Source organism: Periplaneta americana, chromosome 13, assembly GCF_040183065.1.
Source record: "Periplaneta americana isolate PAMFEO1 chromosome 13, P.americana_PAMFEO1_priV1, whole genome shotgun sequence".
NCBI lineage: Eukaryota > Metazoa > Arthropoda > Insecta > Blattodea > Blattidae > Periplaneta > Periplaneta americana.
Window position 1 is genome coordinate 128,043,843 of NC_091129.1, and position 22,014 is coordinate 128,065,856.

At 34.4% G+C, this 22,014-nt stretch overlaps 1 protein-coding gene across 4 annotated transcripts in view; it reads left to right on the forward strand.

The window, feature by feature from the left end:
- The window catches only part of Nrg (Neuroglian), a 75,479-nt gene that overhangs the window by 42,350 nt on the left and 11,115 nt on the right, over nucleotides 1-22,014 (forward strand). For 2 of the 4 annotated variants that reach the window (XM_069844190.1, XM_069844191.1), the window contains exons 16-21: nucleotides 1,559-1,677; nucleotides 4,047-4,233; nucleotides 7,192-7,633; nucleotides 11,752-11,918; nucleotides 14,112-14,322; nucleotides 19,080-19,183. In XM_069844190.1, coding sequence (XP_069700291.1) covers nucleotides 1,559-1,677; nucleotides 4,047-4,233; nucleotides 7,192-7,633; nucleotides 11,752-11,918; nucleotides 14,112-14,322; nucleotides 19,080-19,183 — 1,230 coding nt within the window. Of the gene's footprint in view, nucleotides 1-1,558; nucleotides 1,678-4,046; nucleotides 4,234-7,191; nucleotides 7,634-11,751; nucleotides 11,919-14,111; nucleotides 14,323-19,079; nucleotides 19,184-20,230; nucleotides 20,363-22,014 lie in introns of all 4 variants that reach the window. The other 2 variants (XM_069844192.1, XM_069844193.1) reach the window with 2 other exon arrangements.

The window sequence follows — 22,014 nt, forward strand, 5'->3', positions numbered from 1 at the left end:
ATTCGATGTTGTCTCTCTGTGTCTTCTTGTTCTGCTCGCAACTTTCGTGCCGCATCTGATTCTGTGTGCACCACATAATAAGAAATCAATGGGAGACAAGTACTGTGACACAAAATGTTCTGTCGTGCCGCAACGCATCTGTTTGTGTGTGCACCTGGCCTAAGTGTTCTGTATTATGCTTTATTTGTTACTGTTTACATGAAATGTTTACATAGTATAATGCTATTTTAGTCATTGTCAGAATAGTGAATTATTAAGCAAAGACATTTTTAAGTCACTGAAGAACAGACTGGATTCCGAAAAGGAAGATCATGTTGTGACAGCTATTTCACCATGAAGATTTTAATTGAAAAGCACAGAGAATTTAATATTCCAACCCACTTGGCTTTTATTGATTTCATAAAAGCATTTGATAGTGTTGATAGAAATAAACTTTTAGAGATTTTACGCTATGATAATGTGCCAAACCAAATCATTCTCTCCATTTATAATTTATATCAACAAAATGAAATTGCCATAAGAACTGAATGTGGAACTACTAGCTGGACTTCCATAAACCAAGGTGTTAGACAAAGGTGCGGTCTTTCCCCTCTGTTGTTTATTATATATATGAACCATATTTTATACATTTGGAGGCAAAGTCATCACGCTGGAATTCAAATTAATCGAAACACAGTTCTCGATACACTAATGTTTACCGACGATCAGGTTATTATCGCTAAAACAGAGGATGCTTTACAAAGAGCCATTTATAATTTGCAAATAATCGCCTCAGATTTCAATATGGAAATCTCAAAAGAGAAAACAAAAGTCATGGCATTTTCGTGAGAGAATCCAATTCCAAGTAAGATCATGATAAATAATACTTTAATTGAACGTGTTAATTCCTTTAACTATTTAGGTTATAACCTCTCTTACATCGCTGATGAAGATATGTCGAACAAAATATCTAAATTTATAAAAATCAATGGCGTCATTAACACCGTCTTCAAATCATCCCATGTTCAGAAACATACAAGGCTAAAGGTATATAAAACACTAGCTCGACCGGTCCTCACTTACGGTAGCGAGGCATGGACAATCAGAAAAGCTGATGAGCAAAGGCTGACGACAGCTGAAATGAGGTTCATGAGACGAACAGCGGGATGCTCTTTGCTGGAACACCGTAAAAATGTGGACATATTGCAGGAACTAAAAATGGATCCTATAATTAATTTTGTTCAACAATATCGACTTCATTGGAAAAAATATGTCGAAAGGATGGATCACACTAGATGGCCTAAACAGATTCTTACTTATGTACCAAGAGGAAAGAGGAAATTGGGAAGACCACGAAAGCGCTGGCATGAGACCGTAACATCCTGTAGGGTCTAATACGTGACGGATATGATGATGATGATATTTTTAAGTACTGTTTCCATTAATTAATTACATTGTATGTTTTGTATTTCTGTATGTTGTAATACTGATAATAATTATTTTATGCTTCCATGCATATTTGTTCTCACTTCTTTCCAACGTAGTTATTGCTTCAGTTCTGTAAAATTCATTGTTATAGTGCCAACTGACGCCCCTGGTAACTTCACAGTAGTTGAAGTGGAAGGCAGTACAACTGCACTGCTGAGCTGGGATCCTGTTTCTCCAGAGTCAGTACGTGGGCATTTCAAAGGATACAAGGTTTGTTGACACTAATATTCGCCAAAGATAACAAGGAATCACAAGAAACAAACTGTTTTTGTCACATGAGTAATATTTTATGATCTCTGTTGTTATTTTTATGGAGACTTTAAATATAAACTGATTTCTCCAATCGCCCAATTATATTTGTAAATTCGTCAAGTTTTGTATTTTCGTACACCATTGTAATATCTTGGTGGAAATGTTTTCCATGCTCATCACCAGCTATACATATTTTTATAAAATTTCAGGTATTAATCTAATGTATTATGAGAGACACACACAATATTAAACCCTTCTATAATTCTGAATGTAAATGTACAAATACTGATTTTGTGATTTGTGAAAATGTTCTATTGAAATGAAAAAATGCCAGTGTGTTGTCAGGATTTTTCATGAGACTTAATATAGTTACAGGATCAATCCAACATTAAAATCTTAACTGCATAATTGGCAGGGCTTGAAAAAAGCACTTTTCTGCTCATCTGTGACAAATGAAAATTTTTACTTGAATGAAAAAAATTCCGATTCTTTAATTGCACTTCTGCTGACTAATGGAATGTTTGCCTGAATGGTGAGCCACCATAAAATTTTTAAATCCCTGATAATTGGTATATTAGTAAGCACAGAAACATGCACATTACAGTAGCGTGCAAATTAATCCGAACAACGTAATTACTTATGCAAAAACACTCAAACGGGATAAAAAAAGGATCTAAGACATATCTCAGTAATCTATGTGGCCTCCCTGGTTCCTAATAACAGCTCTGAGACGATTTGACATGGATTCCACTAATTTCCCACAAATATTCTTCATTTCTTCATCGCGAAACCATACACCAATGAGGGCAGAAATCATCTTCTCCTTTGTAGAACAGTTCATTTTTTGCATTCTTCTTTTGCAAATTGAACACAAGTTCTCAATGGGGTTGATGTCGGGTGAGTTGCCTGGCCAGGGGAGTACCTGAATATTCTTCTTGTTGAATTCTGTAGTTTTTCGAGACATATGGCATGGTGCCAGGTCTTGTTGGAACACACCTCTGCCATCCAGAAATGATTTTTGTAGCTGGGGTACGATTCTGGTTTCCAATAAGTGAATATATTTGTCAGAATTCATCATTCCCTTGATAGGTATTAATGCTCCAGGCCCCTCATGTGTAAAACAACCCCAAAACATTACTTTAGGGGGGTATTTGGGTGCTTGTTCGAGATGAGCTGCTGTTACTTTTTCGGATCCTTTCCGTACGTAAGAAACACGGTGGCCGTGGACCTCGAAATGAGACTCATCGGAAAAAAGTACATTCTTCCAGTCATTCACTGTCCAGTGTTGATGTAATTTTGCCCACATTAAGCGGTTTTTTGCACATAACAGGGGTTAGCAGTTGCTTCTTAATAGGCTTACGAGCCCTTCGTCCAGCTTCCAAAAGCGTACGCTGCACTGTTGTGATGTGAATATTCGCCCCAGTGCGTGGTAGCCGTTAACTCGCGGGTTAAGTCGACAGCAGTTAGTCTAGGATTGAATTTACTTTTCCTGACAATTAAACGATCATATGCAGGTGAAGTCTTCCTTTTCCGGCCACAGTTTCCTTTTTTCTGGGGTGTGATGGATCCAGTCTCCCTGTATCGTTTTATGATTGAATTAACAGTAGCCAAACCGATGTGACATTCTGCAGCAATTTGCCTCTGTGTCATAGAAGAATGCTCTGCTAATGTTATAATTTTAGACCGTTTTCGTGGAGTTGTATCCATTTGTGAAGACGACAGAATGTACACGGGATTGCAATATTAAGTCTTCAACACAACTGAAATGCTTATAAGTACAAAACGACAGGCAAAATGTCACATATTATAAAAAAAAATAATGACAGACCTTCAACAATGGAATTACACGTACTACAGATGTCAATTAAAGCAGTATGGGCAGCTGTGAGGCCAACAATGACAGAAAATGTAAAAATATGTCTTGTTCGGATTAATTTGCACGCTACTGTATGTTCGTAACTTCATTTTGATCTTGTGTACTTTAGTTCTGTCTGTGAAATGTAATATAGGTTTCATGAAAATAAATTAATAAGTGAAAATAAACAGAGATCTGTTTCAGTTTGTATTTTATACCCAAAAATACATAAAAACCAAAATAGAATCAAAATGACAAATGACTTGCTGACTAGTGTGAATATTCTTGTTATATATAATGAATTTTTATATAGGATACAAAAGGTAGAACTAGTAATTAAAACCAAATTGTATGTTATGTTTAGAAACCTTGAACTGATAAATTCCTTGTTCTATTGGTTGTAATAGGTAATCTTTTATTATATGGGACGAATTGTGATGAATACTAAAATTTATATTTTCAATTGTGCTAGATTCAAATATGGACTGATAAAGAGGGAGAAGATGGTTATCGAGAAATTGATGTAAAAGGAGAAAAAACGAACACTATGGTCACAAAGTTCATACCACACAGCAAAAACCATGCCCGCGTCCTTGTGTACAATAGCAGATTTAATGGACCATATAGTAATGAGGTCAGCTTTGACACACCTGAAGGGGGTGAGTAAAATTACAATTACTAATTACAGTACCAGTTAGCTTGCTGTTGGAATCAAAATTAATTGACATGTTGTAACACTTGAATTTGCGATTTCTTTGCAAATATCTTACATCAGTGAACTGTTGTAGGGTCATTCCACAGTAAGTGGTCCTGTGACTAACACTGTATTTTATTATTGTTTACTCAGTAAATAATAATATTGCATTGAGCTAATATGAAATTAGTAGCAGATTTTGAGCTGGATAAAACTAAAAAAAAAAAACAGGGCATGAATATATTTATTAGTTTTAGATACATAACATTCTGAATGTCCTGTGACTAACGAAACTTACTGTGGAATGACCCTGTACTGTAATCCAAAGTTGAGTTACAGTTTAAATAGGTTTGTCTATAAATATAAAAACAATACCATATTATTAATCCTCGCATTATGAATTGATAGAATTATCTGTAGATCTTTTTAATAATTCTCAGTGTGATACATTTATCAACTCTTGTAAAACTTTGCCAAGACCTTGCTTCATACAAAACAATACTGTATGGAATACTGACACCATTTTTATTATGATTTTATGAAGACAGAAAATTTTTTAACACATGGTTAAAATATTCTTTAAGAAAGATAGAATTTATATGTGAAATTAAATGCATTCTAATGTTTCAATTCTGTCGATGAATTTTTACTGTACATAGCAAAATTAATGTGTACAGAATTTGTATCTAATACTAAAGTTTTAACAGTAAAGCTGAGCCACAGGCATAGCTTAGACTGTAGTTCATTTGCCTACTGATCTGGGGCTGTGGATGGGCATGGATTTAATTCCTTGGGCAGATTACCTGGTGGTTGGGTTTTTCCGAGATTTTTACTCAACCATAAGACACAAGTCAAGTAATTTATGGCAAATCTTCAGACTTGTTTAGTCAAACACCATCTTGCTACTACAAATTCCATTTATGGTAAATAACCTAGTAGTTGATGATGAATCCTTAAATAACCATATAATACATATTGCATTCATTCTTTGATGTGTGACTACATCGTCTAACTTTCAAATCTCTAGGCGTGTGGATCCTCCCTTAAGCCAGAGAAAATGTATCTTAAGGTATGGTCACATGTCACTACTTTTGCAGCGCTGCAGTACAAAATACTGTGAAACTCTTGTACTGCAACATGTGAATAATGGCGCAACTCGGAAAGTAGCAGCTGCCGACCCAGCTGTCTAGAACTTTTTCATGCTGTGCACAGCTTAAAATTGGTGATGTGTGAACAAGGTTCTCAGGGTTGCAGTCACAGCACTTTTTAAATCGGTTTTGTTGAAACTTCTGCAGCGATTGCGAACAGTGTTACCACCCAAATGTGCCAATGATACTTTGTATTGTTTGGATATATTTTAATGTTTGATGTGATGAAAATAAATGATTTGTAACAGTTATTAAATGTACAACGCAGTCAGAGTATATTTGCTGATTAAGAGGTTATCCAGGAAGTAAGTTTCAGTTGCGTTCAGAGATGGCATGACTAGTTGAACGGGAATGTGCATGCGTAGCAGTAGAGAGGGGGTATGTGAGAATAATGCAGTGCAGTTTCAGTCTTGTGACGGCAGTAGTTATTGCATAGTCTAGGAGAAAATGGCTACACTGTCTCCCACCAACTGCAAGATTCGTGCAGTTATCCGATTTCTGCATGCTCAGAAGCAATCTTCAGCAGAGCAGCTGACAGATGAACACAAAACGAAACGTCTGGCCACAGCATTGACATTCCTCCAGCGGTATGCAGAGAAAGGTGACGAGTTTCTCGACAATGTTGTCACTGGGGATGAAACATGGGTATGCCACAATAGGAACAAAACAACAATCCATGCATTGGCGGCGTAGTGGTTCATCTGTGAGGACCAAATTCAAACAGACAATCTGTCAAAAAAATCATGTCCACTGTCTTCTGGGATCGACATGGTGTTCTCACGTGCGAGTTTTTACTGCAAGAGGAGACTGTTAATCCTGAGCGGTATTATCAGATATTGCGAAATCTGAGGAGGGCGATCCAGAACAAGAGACGTGGAATGCTGACGAGGTATTATGCTTTTGCACGATAATGTATGAATCCATACAGCCAACGCCACATGGAATCTGTTTCTTCAGTTTGGATGAGATATCTTTGACCATCCACGCTACAGTCTCGACCTCGTGCCAAGTGACTTCCATCTCTTCCATCTCATGAAGTGCTTTCTGGCAGGAAAATGTTTCCACAATGACGCTGAGATACAGACGACATGACTTCATGGCTCCAGACGTTGGTGGCAGACTTCTATAACATAGGCATACAAACGTTGGTGCACCAGTACGATAAGTGCCTCAGTAATGGTGGTGACTATATTGAGAAGTTGCCAGTGCTTCTCTGTAAATAGTGCAATACATATTTCTTACTTATTGATGTTTTTGTTTTCTTCGTCAGCCATTGAAACTTCCTGGATGAACGTCGTATATAATCAATTTTTTTCATTTTCTCTAGCGTAGTTTCAAACAGAAGGGTTCCCAACATTGCTTATGAGAATATGCAGTTTGTTATCATGAAGAATATAGAATAAAAATGTCTAATTATGGTACCTTTCTTTGTGAACATATTAAGCTTCTCATTGCTGCGAATCCTGCAGTGGCCTAAAATGGATTGTAATTTTACATTTCCTCCAGTTTTCTTTTGATTTTCTTCTTATTATTTTTTTCTTTATATTATTATAATATATTTTTATTTTATATTATTTAATTTTATTTTTATTTTATTTTGTTATATTATTATTATTATTATTATTATTATTATTATTATTATTATCATCATCATTATCATTATTATTGTTGTTGTTGTTTTTTAATCTTACGATATGATCCTCTCATCTGGTGAGTAGGCTTTGATTACAGCAGTATGCAATATTAAATCAGCATATTTTTGTGTTTTGTTCCAGTTCCTGGTACTGTACAGCTCTTTGAAGCATTTCCTCTGGGATCATCTGCCCTGTATTTAGTGTGGAAGCGTCCTGAACAACCAAATGGCATTCTTACTGGCTACAGAATTTACTTTCAGACTGTTAAGGGAACTAAAGTTGAGAATGTATTGGAAAGATTTCCACGTATTACAGATCCCAATCAGACCCGTGCAAAACTAGCAGGACTTGAACCAGGAACCAAATATAGGATTCATATAAAGGCCACCACAGGTGCAGGAGAAGGAGAAGCATATTTCATTGAGCAGCGAACACGGTCAAAAGGATCTGTTACTGTTGCTCCTGACAAACCTAGATTCACGTGGACAAAACTTGCTTCAGAAGAAGGTTATGCTAGAGTCAAAGTCGTGTGGCTTCCTAACATTGAAGGCATGCTGGGTTCCCATTTCTTTGTTAAGTACAGGTAAGTCATTGCTAAAACTAATTGCAGTCTAATGTACTGTGATAATATCAGATATGTTCCTGAATTCTCAATATGGATTTATTTCAAACGTGTGTACTAACCGTTGCTTACGAGATTACACAAGCTGGCGCATAGCACGATCGAGAGTAGGTATCTGTGAGTCATGACAATTTCTGCCGCTAGGTTCACCTCGCTGCCCTAAGAAATGATGAATAGTACCATTACAAAGCATTGTGTCTCGTGAAAATAGTTCGATTAATTGTGCATTACTGATTGAGTACGAATATTATAAATATGCCAAGCATATTACAATGTTATTTGAAGTTTGTTCAGCTAAGTTTTATTCGAAAATTGCATGTTATCCGTCACAATTCTAATTACTTTAAATCCAATATCTTCCACTACTTTTAGGGCTTCCATAGTCAATTTTGCCAACTCATCTCCGGTTAAATTGTGTGTAAAATAAAATGACACTGGTATTCTGTACTTTGTAGACAGACCCTTGAACAGAATGCACAGCAATTTATTGGCCAGCTTATTTTCAATCCCAATAGCATTTTTCTCAGTGTCTGTCATTCCTATCAACATATCCAAATTTCTGTCATACATCAATTTCGGTTTAATACTCATTTCGTCAATAATGAGAGATCCAACTTTTTCATTTTCATGCTCCAAGGACTTTTCCTCTGCAATTAGCCTTTATCAAAGAGGTGACACCTGTTTCTCCTTTTGAGTGACCAATATAAGTTTTTAATGTCTTTTGATGGGTTAAGTGTAAAATACCCAAGTTTCTTAGTAATCTATAGCCGGTAGATGACCTGTTAGATAGCAGTATGCAGATTTTCAGTGTGTTTTCATGAAATTTACACTTTTGTTTTCCGAAAGCCTGAATTTGTTCAGTCAAAAAGCTTGCTTTCAAACTACCTTCTTTAGCAGCTTCTTTTATTTTGGTAAGTTGCTTTTCAATTCCTTGTTCTTCCTTCTCGTTTTGTTTCTGTAAACTCCAGAGCTTGCTTTTTAAATTACATATTGTCTGTCTTAGTTTTCCAATAAGCTGATTTTGTTTCCGAATTGTCCCAGTAATTTTTTTACGTTGTAATGTAATGGCTTTGGGAATTTTTTTACTTTCAATTGAGCACTGTGTGGCTATAGTTTTTTTATGTGCTTCATAGATTTCTTCAATTGAAACATTTGCTTCGTTGAAAGCTGATGTACTATGTTCAACATTGGGTTTATTTTTCTTGGCAGGATGGATGTTATTCACCACTTCTGTTATCCTTCTTTTGTTGCGTCTACTTATGTTTGAAACATTTTGTTTATGTTTTGGAAAATCATCAAAGACGGATGGTACCACATTAGGAAGCAAACGTTTTAATGTTGTGCTAATGCTAAAATCAGCTTCTTTGAAATGTCTGCTGCAGACACCGATTTCTTGTTTGGCGTCCAAAGAGTCCTTGGTTTGTCCCCTTCGCGAGAAATGGCTACACACCACTTCTTTCTTAGTCTTTCATCTTGTGGAAAACAATGAAACGAAAGATCACATTCTTTATTCTGGTTCGATTTGCACAATGGCACACAGCAGTAAACCATTTCAATCACACAAATTACAGGCTAACTTCCTAATTGAATAAATGCTAATTCAAAATATATTTACACGCACTAAAATACTACAGTGTTTACTATTACTATGCTCAATAGATTAATCAGTAGGCCTATAGAAATGTTTTCACCACTGCAAGAAAACATCGCGCAATAATTATACTTCTCAGTTATTGTGACGTTCGTATTTTTTTTAAAAAGAGAGGGAAAAGTTAGATCTTCTTGCAAATGCTTAATTATGAATTCAAGGAAATTAAAGATAATGCAGTACCTTAATTAGTTGCAATGTCTTATTTAATAACAATATTAATATTAGGTGAAAAGGGTAGGCTATAGTGCGTACATGTAAGATGTCAAGTTAATTTATTTCCGGAAATGTTTGGTGTATGAACTGAAGTACAGAGCAGACAGCCCCTCAGTTTATATGTAATATGTTTTAATATCAAGATTGACAGTCTTTTATTGTAATATAATTGAGGAGTAGAAGTTTGGAAATTACGTCTATTGTCCATAAAATATTGTACGAAGCATTTAATAAGCAATGGCGAGTCCTTTAAATGTCCCAAATGTCAATGTCATTTAAGTGCTCTGCTATGAATATTTAGGGCAGAACAGCACTCCGAGCGGCGGAATTGGCATTACGAGGGAACCACTTCAGACTCGTTTTTCAAGCGCTATGCACCAGCTTGTGTAATCTCGTAAGCAACGGTACTAACAATAACAACAATTTCTTGCTGCTCTAGTGGTTACAGTTTTTTTCATTACAATAAATGTTTGCAAGATGAAACTGATTGAGGGCAATTTATTTTAATGGCGTTCAAATGCTTATTGCTTTCTTTGGAAGGAAAGTAATCCTAAAAGGACCTTATTGTAGATTTATGGAATGTAAATTATTGTCCCTGAATGAGAGAACTATGGATGAAATTAACTGATTATTTCTCGCCTATCAACATATAACTGTAGGGTAATGAATTCATACATCCCAGTGCCCCTAACTCTTAAATGGAATTACACCACCAGACTGGCCTATTTGTGGAGCCACTAATAATCAACCAATGGATCTAATGTATTTCATTTCTCGTAGATTAAAATTTATTGCAAGATTTACAGTATGGATACTTCACTATCAGATACTGAACTGTAATTTGTAGTTTTAGAAGGTATCTCGTGCCTTATACAGGGTTTTTCAATAATAACACATAATTGCAATTAAAATTGAATGAGAGGATTTTGAACAAAAAGGGCAGACTTGTCAAACATTGTATTTACTTGTGTTACTGTGTATCATTGAACAGTTTAGGTACTGTACTACTGGTGCATATTTTTAAGAAAACATTTTTGTGATTTAACAAGATTTAATTTGACTGTAGTACAATATACAGGGTTAGTTAAAAGTCCCGCACCACCTAAATAACTTTTGAAGCATATGGTTCAGTGACATGAAACTTGGTATGTGAGGATAACCATATACTAAGAACTCAATAATGGTATTAACGAGTTTTTTCTACTTCCGGTTTAACCGGAAGTAACTCCAACTCTCTTATTTTAAATGGAACACCCAATATATTTTTTTTATTTTTGAATAGTGCTCATTAAGAGCTTTTCAAAAAGTACCCACACTCGATACTTCTGTACAAATTCAGTGTTGCTAAGTCAAGAAAACAGAAAAGTGTATCGAATATTAAAATAATAAAATACTTCTTCCTTAACAAAAACAAAACAAAGCTAGCTCACCTTCTAAATTATGTGTTCAAATTGGTAGCCCTCAGCTGCTTTACAATGTGTCACTCGATCGTAGAAACCATTTAAGGAATGATTTAACCAGGCTTTAGGAATATCTTGCAACACTTCCATTTTTATTTAGCAACACTGAATTTGTACAGAAGTATCAAGTGTGGGTACTTTTTGAAAAGCTCTTAATGAGCTTTATTCAAAAATAAAAAAATATATTGGGTGTTCCATTTAAAATAAGAGAGTTGGAGTTACTTCCGGTTAAACCGGAAGTAGAAAAAACTCGGTAATACCATTATTGAGTTCTTGGCATATGGTTATCCTCACATACCAAGTTTCATATCACTGAACCATATGCTTCAAAAGTTATTTAGGTGGTGTGTTTATTGTTTTAATATTCGATACACTTTTCTGTTTTCTTGACTTAGCAACACTGAATTTGTACAGAAATATCGAGTGTTGGTACTTTTTGAAAAGCTCTTAATGAGCACTATTCAAAAATAAAAAAATATATTGGGTGTTCCATTTAAAATAAGAGAGTTGGAGTAGAAAAAACTCTGTAATACCAATATTGAGTTCTTAGTGTATGGTTATCCTCACATACCAAGTTTCATGTCACTGAATCTTATGCTTCAAAAGTTATTTAGGTGGTGCGGGACTTTTAACTAACCCTGTATATTGAATTTTAATTGTTTTCAGCAGACTGTAAATTGAACTTTATTGCAGTCTATGTGAAGTATCAGAAAAGCAGATGTAACCTGTAATATGTTAAAATGCTTCTGTTCTAGGAAAAAGGGTGAAACCATGTTCACAGAGACTGATGCAGAATTGAATGAAGACTTTATCATTGTGCGGGGTTTGATGCCTGGTGAGCTGTATGAATTCAGTGTTGTTGCTGTTGATGGAGAACATATGACTGAGAGTGAAATTGAGGAAGTCGAAATCTCTAGTATGGGTGAGTCAGCTGATTTTATTAGTATGGGCTATTTCTTTGTCATTAGCCTTATTATAATCTCAGTACGGAATGAAAATGTTTTCAGGCTTCATTACATTAGAATGCGAGCTATACCCATAAATTTGCATTCCATTTCTTTGAAACTCAATAAAATTATTCATCAATCTCAAATATCCTCTGTCGGAATTCTCTGTTCAATCTTCTTACATAAGGATAGGGCACCCAGACATCCTGGTTTAGCCAGGGCAAGTCCGAATTTCTAACATCTGTCTCCCCCCGAAAGAGTATGTCCAGGATGCCAAATGTTTCAGTTTTTCTACAAAATATAAGATAATATTGTTTATGCTATTTCAAAATTTCTCGTTATTATTATTATTTTATCAGCAATAATTGATATTCAAGGAGAATTAATTTTGTCCTCTCCAACAGTCTGTGAAAATATTTTTGTATGAGTACAAGTAGCATGAGTACATGTTCTTACTATTTCCAATGTTGATCATTATGATTCTGTTTTGCTTTTATAACTGGAATTTGCAGTTGAAGCTCGGCTACATTTGAACATAGCATCTTGTTTTAGTTTTATTGAATTTGAATGTTAATTGTTGTTCAGTGAACACTAGTCCACATGTAGAAAGTGTAGTTTTTTTTCTTTTAGTGTAGTTTAGTAGTTCTCAGTTTATTATCATGCCCAAAGTAACGTGTAATTTTTCAAACAATTCATCCTTATCCATACTTAAAAAGAATTCGACCAAATTAACTCAAAAGTAGAGTGTACTATATGCAGATCAGATGTAGCATCAGCCACGGAGATCAGCTTCCAGCCTCATTTTCTGATACGAAGTTAACAATCTAGAAGGCTGTTTCTTTGTTTTGCTTGTATGCACATTGATAGTGGTGATAGCTTCAGGCATCTCATAGGTCGCTATTTCAATTTGTGACTTATTTACTGACTTTCCCTCATATTTTCAGTTTTCTTTTTCTTATTCAAAAGTTCCATTGTTTTGGAACTGCAAGTTATTTGGGTGTCAGATACAAAGAATTCTATTATATATAGTTTTTGTATTACGAGCAGAAGTAGAAGAGAAAACTCCATTTGTAACAAATGGGGATGATTTATCAGTTTGGCATCATGTTGGTGAAATGAAAAAAATTACTGGATTAATAGATAACTGACTGATTACAACACTGAATATACTAAAAAAATGAAACTCTTAGATTATATGTAATTTACCGTACATGAATGTTAACTTAATTGAATGATGAGCTGCTGCCAAGAAGTCAAAAGGAGAATAGCAATGGCAAAGGAAGCTTTTAATAGAAGAAGGAGTATCTTCTACGGACGTCTAGAGAAAGAACTGAGGAAGAGACTAGTGAAGTGCTTTGTGTGGGGCAGAAACATGGACATTACGACAAAGTGAAGAAAAGTGAGCAGAATCATTTGAAATGTGGATATGGAGAAGGATGGAGCATGTGAAATGGACAGACAGAATAAGAAATGAAGCTGTGTTGGAAAGAGTGAATGAAGAAAGAATGATGCTGAAACTGATCAGAAAGAGGAAAAGAAGTAACTGCCTTCTGCAGGATGCACTGGAAGAAATGGTGAACGGGAGAAGAGTTCGGAACAGAAGAAGATAATCAGATGATAGACAGCATTATGATATATGAATCATATATGAGGAGACAAAGAGGTAGGCAGAAAATAGAAAAGACTGGAGAATGCTTGGTTTGCAGTGAAAGACCTGCCCTTGGGCAGAACACAATGAATATATATATATATATATATATATATATATATATATATATAAAATATATAAAATATTTTCTTTATATTTTAAATTATCGTGCTTTGCAGTTATAATGCAAAATTGTCGATAATTAATCTGAGGGTATAACATAATGATTGTCAGAGTGAAATTTTGTCGATTTCTTGAATTACCTTGTTAAAAAAAGTGATAACTGTACGGAGTTGACAGTTTGGTATTTGCACTGGAATATGGAGAGTCATGAATTGTGATGCCTAGGAAAATGAGAATATCGTTCATGCTACACTTTTATTTTTGTGTATCATACATTTCAAATTACTCCCATTATTATGTGTACTTCTGTTTGCAGAGTGGAGAGTTGCTGTTGTAGCTATAGAACTAATTATTTATGAACAGTGATGTGCATTGTGTTTTGTTTTCTTGTGAGCAGATAGCATCATCATCAAACCGAAAGAGAATGTAGCCACAGCAGGATGGTTTATAGGCATGATGCTAGCCATTGCGTTTTTACTGCTGGTGTTGATAATTGTATGCATCATCAAACGTAATAGAGGTGGCAAATATGCCGTCCATGAACGAGAGGCAGCACATGGGCGTACAGACTACCCAGAAGAACCAGGGTTTCATGAATACTCACAACCGTAAGTACGCAGTAATAAGCTTTTCTAAAATATTGTTGTTGTTAACTGAGGGGCTTAGAACAAAAAGCAGGTAAGTGACGGAAACCTAGTTTTGAGGAAATTACAGTTAAGTTCTACATGCAATGAAATATTATACACTAGTTTGGTGAAATGATGCCCATATAGCAGCACTGCACAGTGTGATCACTTACCTGATTTTATCCCAAAGAAACATCCTTTTGGACTATCACAACACGCACTTACCTCATTTTTTTTAATAATGTCACTTATCTGCTTTTTGTTCTAAGCCCCTCAACTAATACCGTACTGAATTCTTGGGATTAAAGCCATTAACTTTCTTGCTTTCCAGTATAGAAGAGTGATGTAGCAAAAAATATTTCAGATGTCTTCGAACAGTTGACTAAACAACAACAAAAATGTATAAGCTTTCAAAATTATTAATTTGGCGTGCTTTTTATTCCTTTACCCTACCCCTTGCTCGTAATCTTAGGGTGAAGTATGATGCAAGGTAAGAAACAAAATTACTGTGTTAGCCATATTAATGTTGTTGTTGTTTACTAATGCTGAATTTCTGGCAATGAAATCATTAATTCTCACGCTCTCCAGTATTTTTCACTCAAGGACGTCAAGTTGATAGTGGCTGGGTAAAGCCATATTAATGTAATGGTATATATAAGGAAATAGTGTATTATTAATGTCGAATTTTCTTCTCCATATTCTACATACTTCCAGATATATTTTGTTAAAATAGACAGACATTTAAAGGTGTGGGAAAAATAGTTCAACTAAAGAATGTACAACCCAAACTAACCATAAATAGGAAATTAATATTTCATAACATGTTATCTGCCCAACTATTCATTTGTGGGTTGAAAGAAGTTTTGGTTCTCCATGACAGCAGTTTCTAGACTGACACTGTACAGTCCATTAGAGGGTCTGCCTCTTCGAAGCCTCTGGACAAGCTTTCAAATGGGATTTTCTCCATTTTAGATGTAACAGTTATATTGGGTCGTCAGAGCCTTATTAATGATAACTAGGGACTGGGTGTTAGGTTTTTAAAAAGACCATTTTAGGTTTTTGGATGGCCAACACCTTCCTAGGACTTATGAATCCAAATATCTTGGAGTTATTTTCGATAGTAAGTTAACATGGAGCAACCATTTGAAATACATTTCTGAAAAAGCTCGTAAAAGATTCTCCCTTCTAAAAAGACTAGCAGGAAAGAAATGGGGATGCTCTAGGAATACTTTGAACACTACATACAAAATGTTTATACAGCCAGTGCTGACATACTGTGGAGAAATTTTAATTACTTCACCTTTCATAAACGAAATAGAATATGTTCAAAACCAAGCTCTCAGACTCATTACTGGTGGAATCAAAACAACTCCAATAGATTCTATGAGATTCCTCACTAATATTAACAGCATCAAAATGACAATAGAAGAAAAAGCACTGATTCAATATGAAAAACTTATTAGATTACCAGGAAACAATTGGCATTCATACAGTCCTCTCTGTAGATTGAAAACTCAAAAAAGTTTCATGTCCATTGTTCAAGAATTAAAATAGAAAATCAACGTCCCGAATTTAAAAGAAAACCTACAAATTAAACCAAACCCTTTAACTCTATTAAATATGGAATATAATCTAAATTTAACAGAAGAAATACTAAAATCAGAAGTAAACACTGAAATACTAAAACAATTGTCTTTAGAGACAATTAATATTAGGTACCATCCACAAAACTGGCTTCATTTATACACTGACGGATCCTTGATCTCCAAAGAACAAGGTGCCGATGCAGGTATTACGTGCTGTCTCTTCTCACTTTATAGATCTCTTGGGTATGGAACAAAAAGTTTTGATGGAGAAATCATTGCAATAAGTGAAAGTCTCAGGAATCTTTTATGCCACATCAACAAATTTAAAAATGCAGTTATATTGTCAGACTCCAAAGCAGCTATTCTATCAATAGTCTCTAAACACACACCATCATCTCAAACAGCAGAAATAACTAAAATGCTCTCTCAATTAATATCACTCAATAAAAGAATTGTATTCCAATGGATACCATCCCATTGTGGAATCCTGGGAAACGAGAATGTGGATGCTTTAGCATAGAAGGGCAGCACTGCTACTTACAGACGTGTTACTGAATCTACATATTACTCTGTGAAGAGATTTATTAAATCTACATACTTAGATTTCAACAAACAAAATTTGATAACACAATCTCAAGGGAAAAAGTGGAACTCTCTGCATCAAAATCCACAGTTAATTCCCGATTTACCACGAAAATCGTCTGTAGCTGCATTTAGATTGGCAACAGGCCATGATTGTTTGGCCAAACACCTGCATAGAATTGGAATATATCAGTCCCCTAACTGCCCATTGTGCAACTCAAACCAAGAAATGGATTCGGAACACCTCAAAATCTGTGCTTCAGTGGCTAGTCATGATAATATCTTTGAAAAATATTGGAGTGCAAGAGGTCAAATGACTTTGTCAAATGCCTGGCATTAGAAAACAACAACAACAGGTTTTTGGAATAGGTGAAATAATTTTTCTTAGGTTTTATTCCCAACCTGTGAAAAGGGGTCGCAATAACTATCCGATCATTAAAAAACGACAGTTATTCTTATTTATTAAGGCAACATGGACCACGAAACTGACATTTTTAGGAACCAAACTATTTATCAAAATTTATAAGATTCGAAAATTTTGTTCCTTTTCCTTTAACATTATTTGTAGTTTGAATAAATTGTTGTGACAATTAACATTTTATCTAATATAATTTGTCTTGATATAACTACATAAATTTCAATTTTCAATAGATAAAAGGTACAGTACACACACAACTTTTTAATTAAATTTGTTCAAACTTGATCAAGAATTATTTTAAAAAGTAACAAACAAAACAACATTATTTACTGGTACTGTTCCTAGTTGCAATATATGACCAAATACTTCTCAAGATTCTCGACTGAGAAATTTTTTCTATTGTCTCTCAAAATACATTTGAAGGACGAAAAGGTTCTTTTGACAGCATATGACGTCATAGGTGCAAATTTCATCGCTGCCTTGCAGCAGGTACCCGCGGTAACTACAATTCAAACTTTCCCCCTGGAGAAGGAGCACTTATTTTTTCAAACCCTGGATTCCTCTAAAATATTCTCTTCAGTTTTAATGTGTCAGCTTCACCCACGGGTCCTGGTACTTGTTTTTGTAGAAGCAAGTCAATGACACCAATTGCATCTTTCAGTTGTAGCAACGAAGATTCCAAGTGCTCAATATATTTTGGAAGGTCACTGAAATGTGCCTTTATATTGCATTTATTTATTTATAGGTTATTATTGTATATTATAATCACTGCCACTGGGTATATACCCAATTGTAGTGTTAATACATACATACATGCATACATAATTCAGAAGTATTGGATAGTAAGAGTAAGAGCATTAATGGCTTCATTGCTGGATGCAGGATATTGAGTGACAGGAACTTTCTTTGTAAAATTTAAATTTGTTAATGGACTTCCTGAAACTAGAGTTTTCGCAGTCCTAATTGAACATTCCTCCTTGTAAGTAAAATCATTGATAATTTTTACAATCTTGTGGTATTCTGCACAATATAATACAGATTCTCTAACCAGTTCCCCCATCGAGTTTATATATGTTCATTTTCCGTAAATTTAATTACTTTATTAGGGGCTTTTAGAAATTTTTTTCACATTAGTTACGAAAGCTGTATGCATATTTCTTTATTTTTGTCATAAACTGCACATTTCGCTTATGATTTTGCTCTACAATGTAATGTGTTTTAGTCCCGTCGCTCTAATTTCCGGCAGCCAATCGCGTTGCAGGTAGGCTACATTTAAACATGTGCGTCTTGTGATTCGCTTATGAAGACGTTCTTCATTTCTTAAGGCTCGATAAATACTTAATATAATCTTTTGTTGGTGTTTGCAGAAAGCACACGAAGACGTTATTTGCTGCTCAATTATTTGCTGAATTACAGTGCGTTTGATTTATTATCATAGGTGCTACGACATGAAAATGTTTAACGGTGTGGCAAATAGATTCCTCGTATGGTAGCTCGGCAACGAAAGAACAAAAATGGCGAACGATACTACCTACCTAGACTTTAAAGAGCCTTCACTTCCTATGACGTAAGCAAAGAGGAGGAGTCATGCCGGGAATAACAGCGTCGCGACTATAGATAAAAATTATGGTAATAAAACAGTCTGTAAAATTGCCAAAAAGCTGTCTTCTGAGAAAGTGGAAATAGAAATTAACTGAAGAGATATACTGTTTGTGTTTCGGTGATGGCATGTAGTAAAAAAAAACAACTTTCTCCCTGTATGAAACACTTTGCACTGATAGCTGTAAAAATTTCACGTAATTTCCCTTGTCGACTGCAATATGAATAAGATAGGTTTTGTCACAAAACAGAGTTTATTCGGTTTTAATTTGTTTGTTTTTTTATATAGTATATAACACTGATTTTTGTGCATATTTGCGTGCATCTTTGACTGTTTGTCTTTGCATGCAAATCTAGGCTCAAATAAAATTCCATAAACTCCTTGCGGGACAAACTTACTATGGATTTGAATCTTCCTCTTATTATCTTTCATTATTTAATGGATTCAAGGAAAGAGTCTGTACTTTGTTGATTTATGTAGTGAAACAGTACACAATTTCTATTGGACATTAAAAGATTGTTCTATTGAACTTGGAATTTAATTTTTTTTTTAGGTTGGATAATAAATCTCATGGTCGAGGATCGATGAGTAGCGATCCTAAAGCAGCACCAGAAAGTGACACTGATTCTATGGCAGAATATGGTGATGGAGATACAGGTCAGAAAGTGTTCATTTTCTCTCTGTTGTGCTTCTTTCTACTCCCTTTTATTTGAAAGTTATACAATGCTAAGTTAATTTTTAGTTTCATATTTAATTTAATTCCCACTAAAAGAGAACAAAGAGTGTCGAAATGTTTTGGATGAATTAATTATTTTTAAATTATCGGATTTTTCAGCATTGACATTTATAATCTTGTCTTAGAATTGACAGAAATTTGATTAAATGTTGTTTTGAAAGTGAAAAGTATTAGCATTAGCATTCAGATGTTATTGGAGCCTTTTAAATTGTAAAGGATCTGCAAAGTCATTGAGAAATTTTTGTTATTATAGAAAAACAAGTGACTTGTGTTCAGCATCCATCATTGGTGCTGAATGCATACAAAGATTGCATCTAATCATATCTACGTGTTGAGTCCTTCAGCATTTTTACTGTACAACTATTTAACAATAAAATTGTCATTCTTTTATTTTTCTTAGTTATTGCTAAATCATTAAGCCAGTCTCTTGCAGAGATATTTCTGTTTATGGTTGATTATACAGTCTGAATAAGACACATACGTAAGAATGTGAATTAGAGAATTTTTAATTTATGTGAACACCATATTTCTCACGAAAATGTATATAAAGTAGTTTATTGCTACAAACTTCCCGTATTAAAGGAGAAGGACAAAGTGTTACAAAACGATTAAATTTAGTGAATGTGAAATGTTAATTTACAAACTAAAATATGGGTTTTTACAAGTATTTAATGACTAGAACTGGTTACTATATGTTAAAAATACAGTTCGTAGTTTTTACAAAAATGATGACAAATTACACTCATTCACTTCATTAATTTTGACTCTCTTTGTAATTTTATCCTTCCATATTGTCTTTAATTTAACCATTTTAGTGTTTATCTGAAAATAATAGTTTGTTCCTATTTGTATCCATTTCCACATTTATATGCACCTTCCAAATGCTTTTTTACATTGTGTTTTTGTTTGTATTTTATTAACTTTTGTTTATTTCTTTCTTTTGGCCTGTTGGTGTTGCACTTATACAGAAGGCATGAATGAAGATGGTTCATTTATTGGCCAGTATGGCCGCCAGCAGAGGAAAGGAGAAACTAGCTCAGGAGGCTTTGCCACTCTTGTGTAGTGAATGGGTGACTGAGTAATCGGAAAGTATGATGTAGGTATGAAGTCTTATTTTATCTCTAGAATTGTACTTGACGAATGCAGTACAGTTGTAGAAAATAGCTTTTTCCTCTTGAAATGGTGATGCATCACCTAGGTATTGTACAATCTGATAGTAATATAGACCTATTTGTGAATAGGGTGAGTTTATTTTAAGAAAAGGAATAAAGATATTTTAACAAGATATGATTTCATTCACAGTCTGGCGCACACAAATAAATATTAACTCTTTACTAATATAAATTGTCCTCGGCTAACATGTTACAACCACTTGTAGTTCACGATCATTCCATTAATCCTATTACATCATTTACAGACAGTTAAATACAATCTTAATGGTTTCAGCTTTACTCATTACTAGAAGAGCACACTGTTGCATGAGTATTGTGTTTTTGTGTAGATTTCCAACCACGTGTTGATTATGATCTTGTATACGAAAATTTTAGTATGATTTTCGTAGTGTTATTTCTTGTGAAAATATCCAGCAAGAGGAAAGGTGATTATTGTAAGGATGGGGGGGGGGGCGATAAGAGACATTTTATTTAGGAAAGCAAATGCAAATAATATAGCAGCATGAAAACAAAGCTTGTTTGATATAGCAAGTGACTTAGGTCTTTTACAGTGCAGGTATCAGCCATTTTGAAAGGTAAATGTCTGACCATTATGCCATAAAAATATATTTTGAGAGAAGTTTCTCCATGTACAGTGTACTGAGGACAATACTGTTTTATTAAAATGACTAGCCGTACCCGTGCGCTCCGCTGCACCCGTTAGAAATAAATATAAAGTAATTACATAATTAAAATAGGACATTTGATCCATGGAACATTCGTGTTTCATATAAGGATAAATCGTTTAATATGTTACTTAATTTAAATTGTATTTGCATAATTAAAATGCCATCATTTTGATCCAGAGACACCCATTTGGTCATAAAAATTATTTTAGGAAATACAGGAAACGAATGAACAGAATAGCCTATCAAGTTTTCTGTGCATAAGAAGCTATTTTAATCTTACCTGTCCTCGATTCACTCAGAAGTTGCTGTAATAACATTATAGCATTATGTCCATCTAGAGAAACTACACTTTCCAATGGTGAATTAATAATTAATAATACAAATCGGTTAATTTATCTTCCGATATTACTTCATACAAACACAGAAACATTATCTGTAGGCTATTTTTCATAGCTTTCGATTGTTGCTGTGCAAGGCCCCTTACAGACGAAGTCATTTGTTTTTTAATTCATTACACGGCCTTAGATGGCAGTTATTTTAATTTTAAAACTCATTTATCTCATTAAATATCAGTCCTATCAAAATTTTTCAAGGAATAAAACTTATCGGAAATTATTTTTAAAGAGACTTTTGTTATGTAACATTTTTCACAAAAATCAATAATAAGCGAGATATTTCGATTTATTTAATTCAGGCCCCCTTATAAACCCCCCTTTTAAGTAATGTATTTTGAATGTCATATAGCCTAAAATCTAAATTACAACGAACTTAATGTATATTCCAATTTTCATAGAAATCCGTCAGCCATTATCGCGTGAAAAGGTAACAAACAGACAGACAGACAGACATACAAACAAAAATGTCAAAAAAGCGGTTTTCGGTTTCAGGGTGATTAATTATATATGTTAGGAC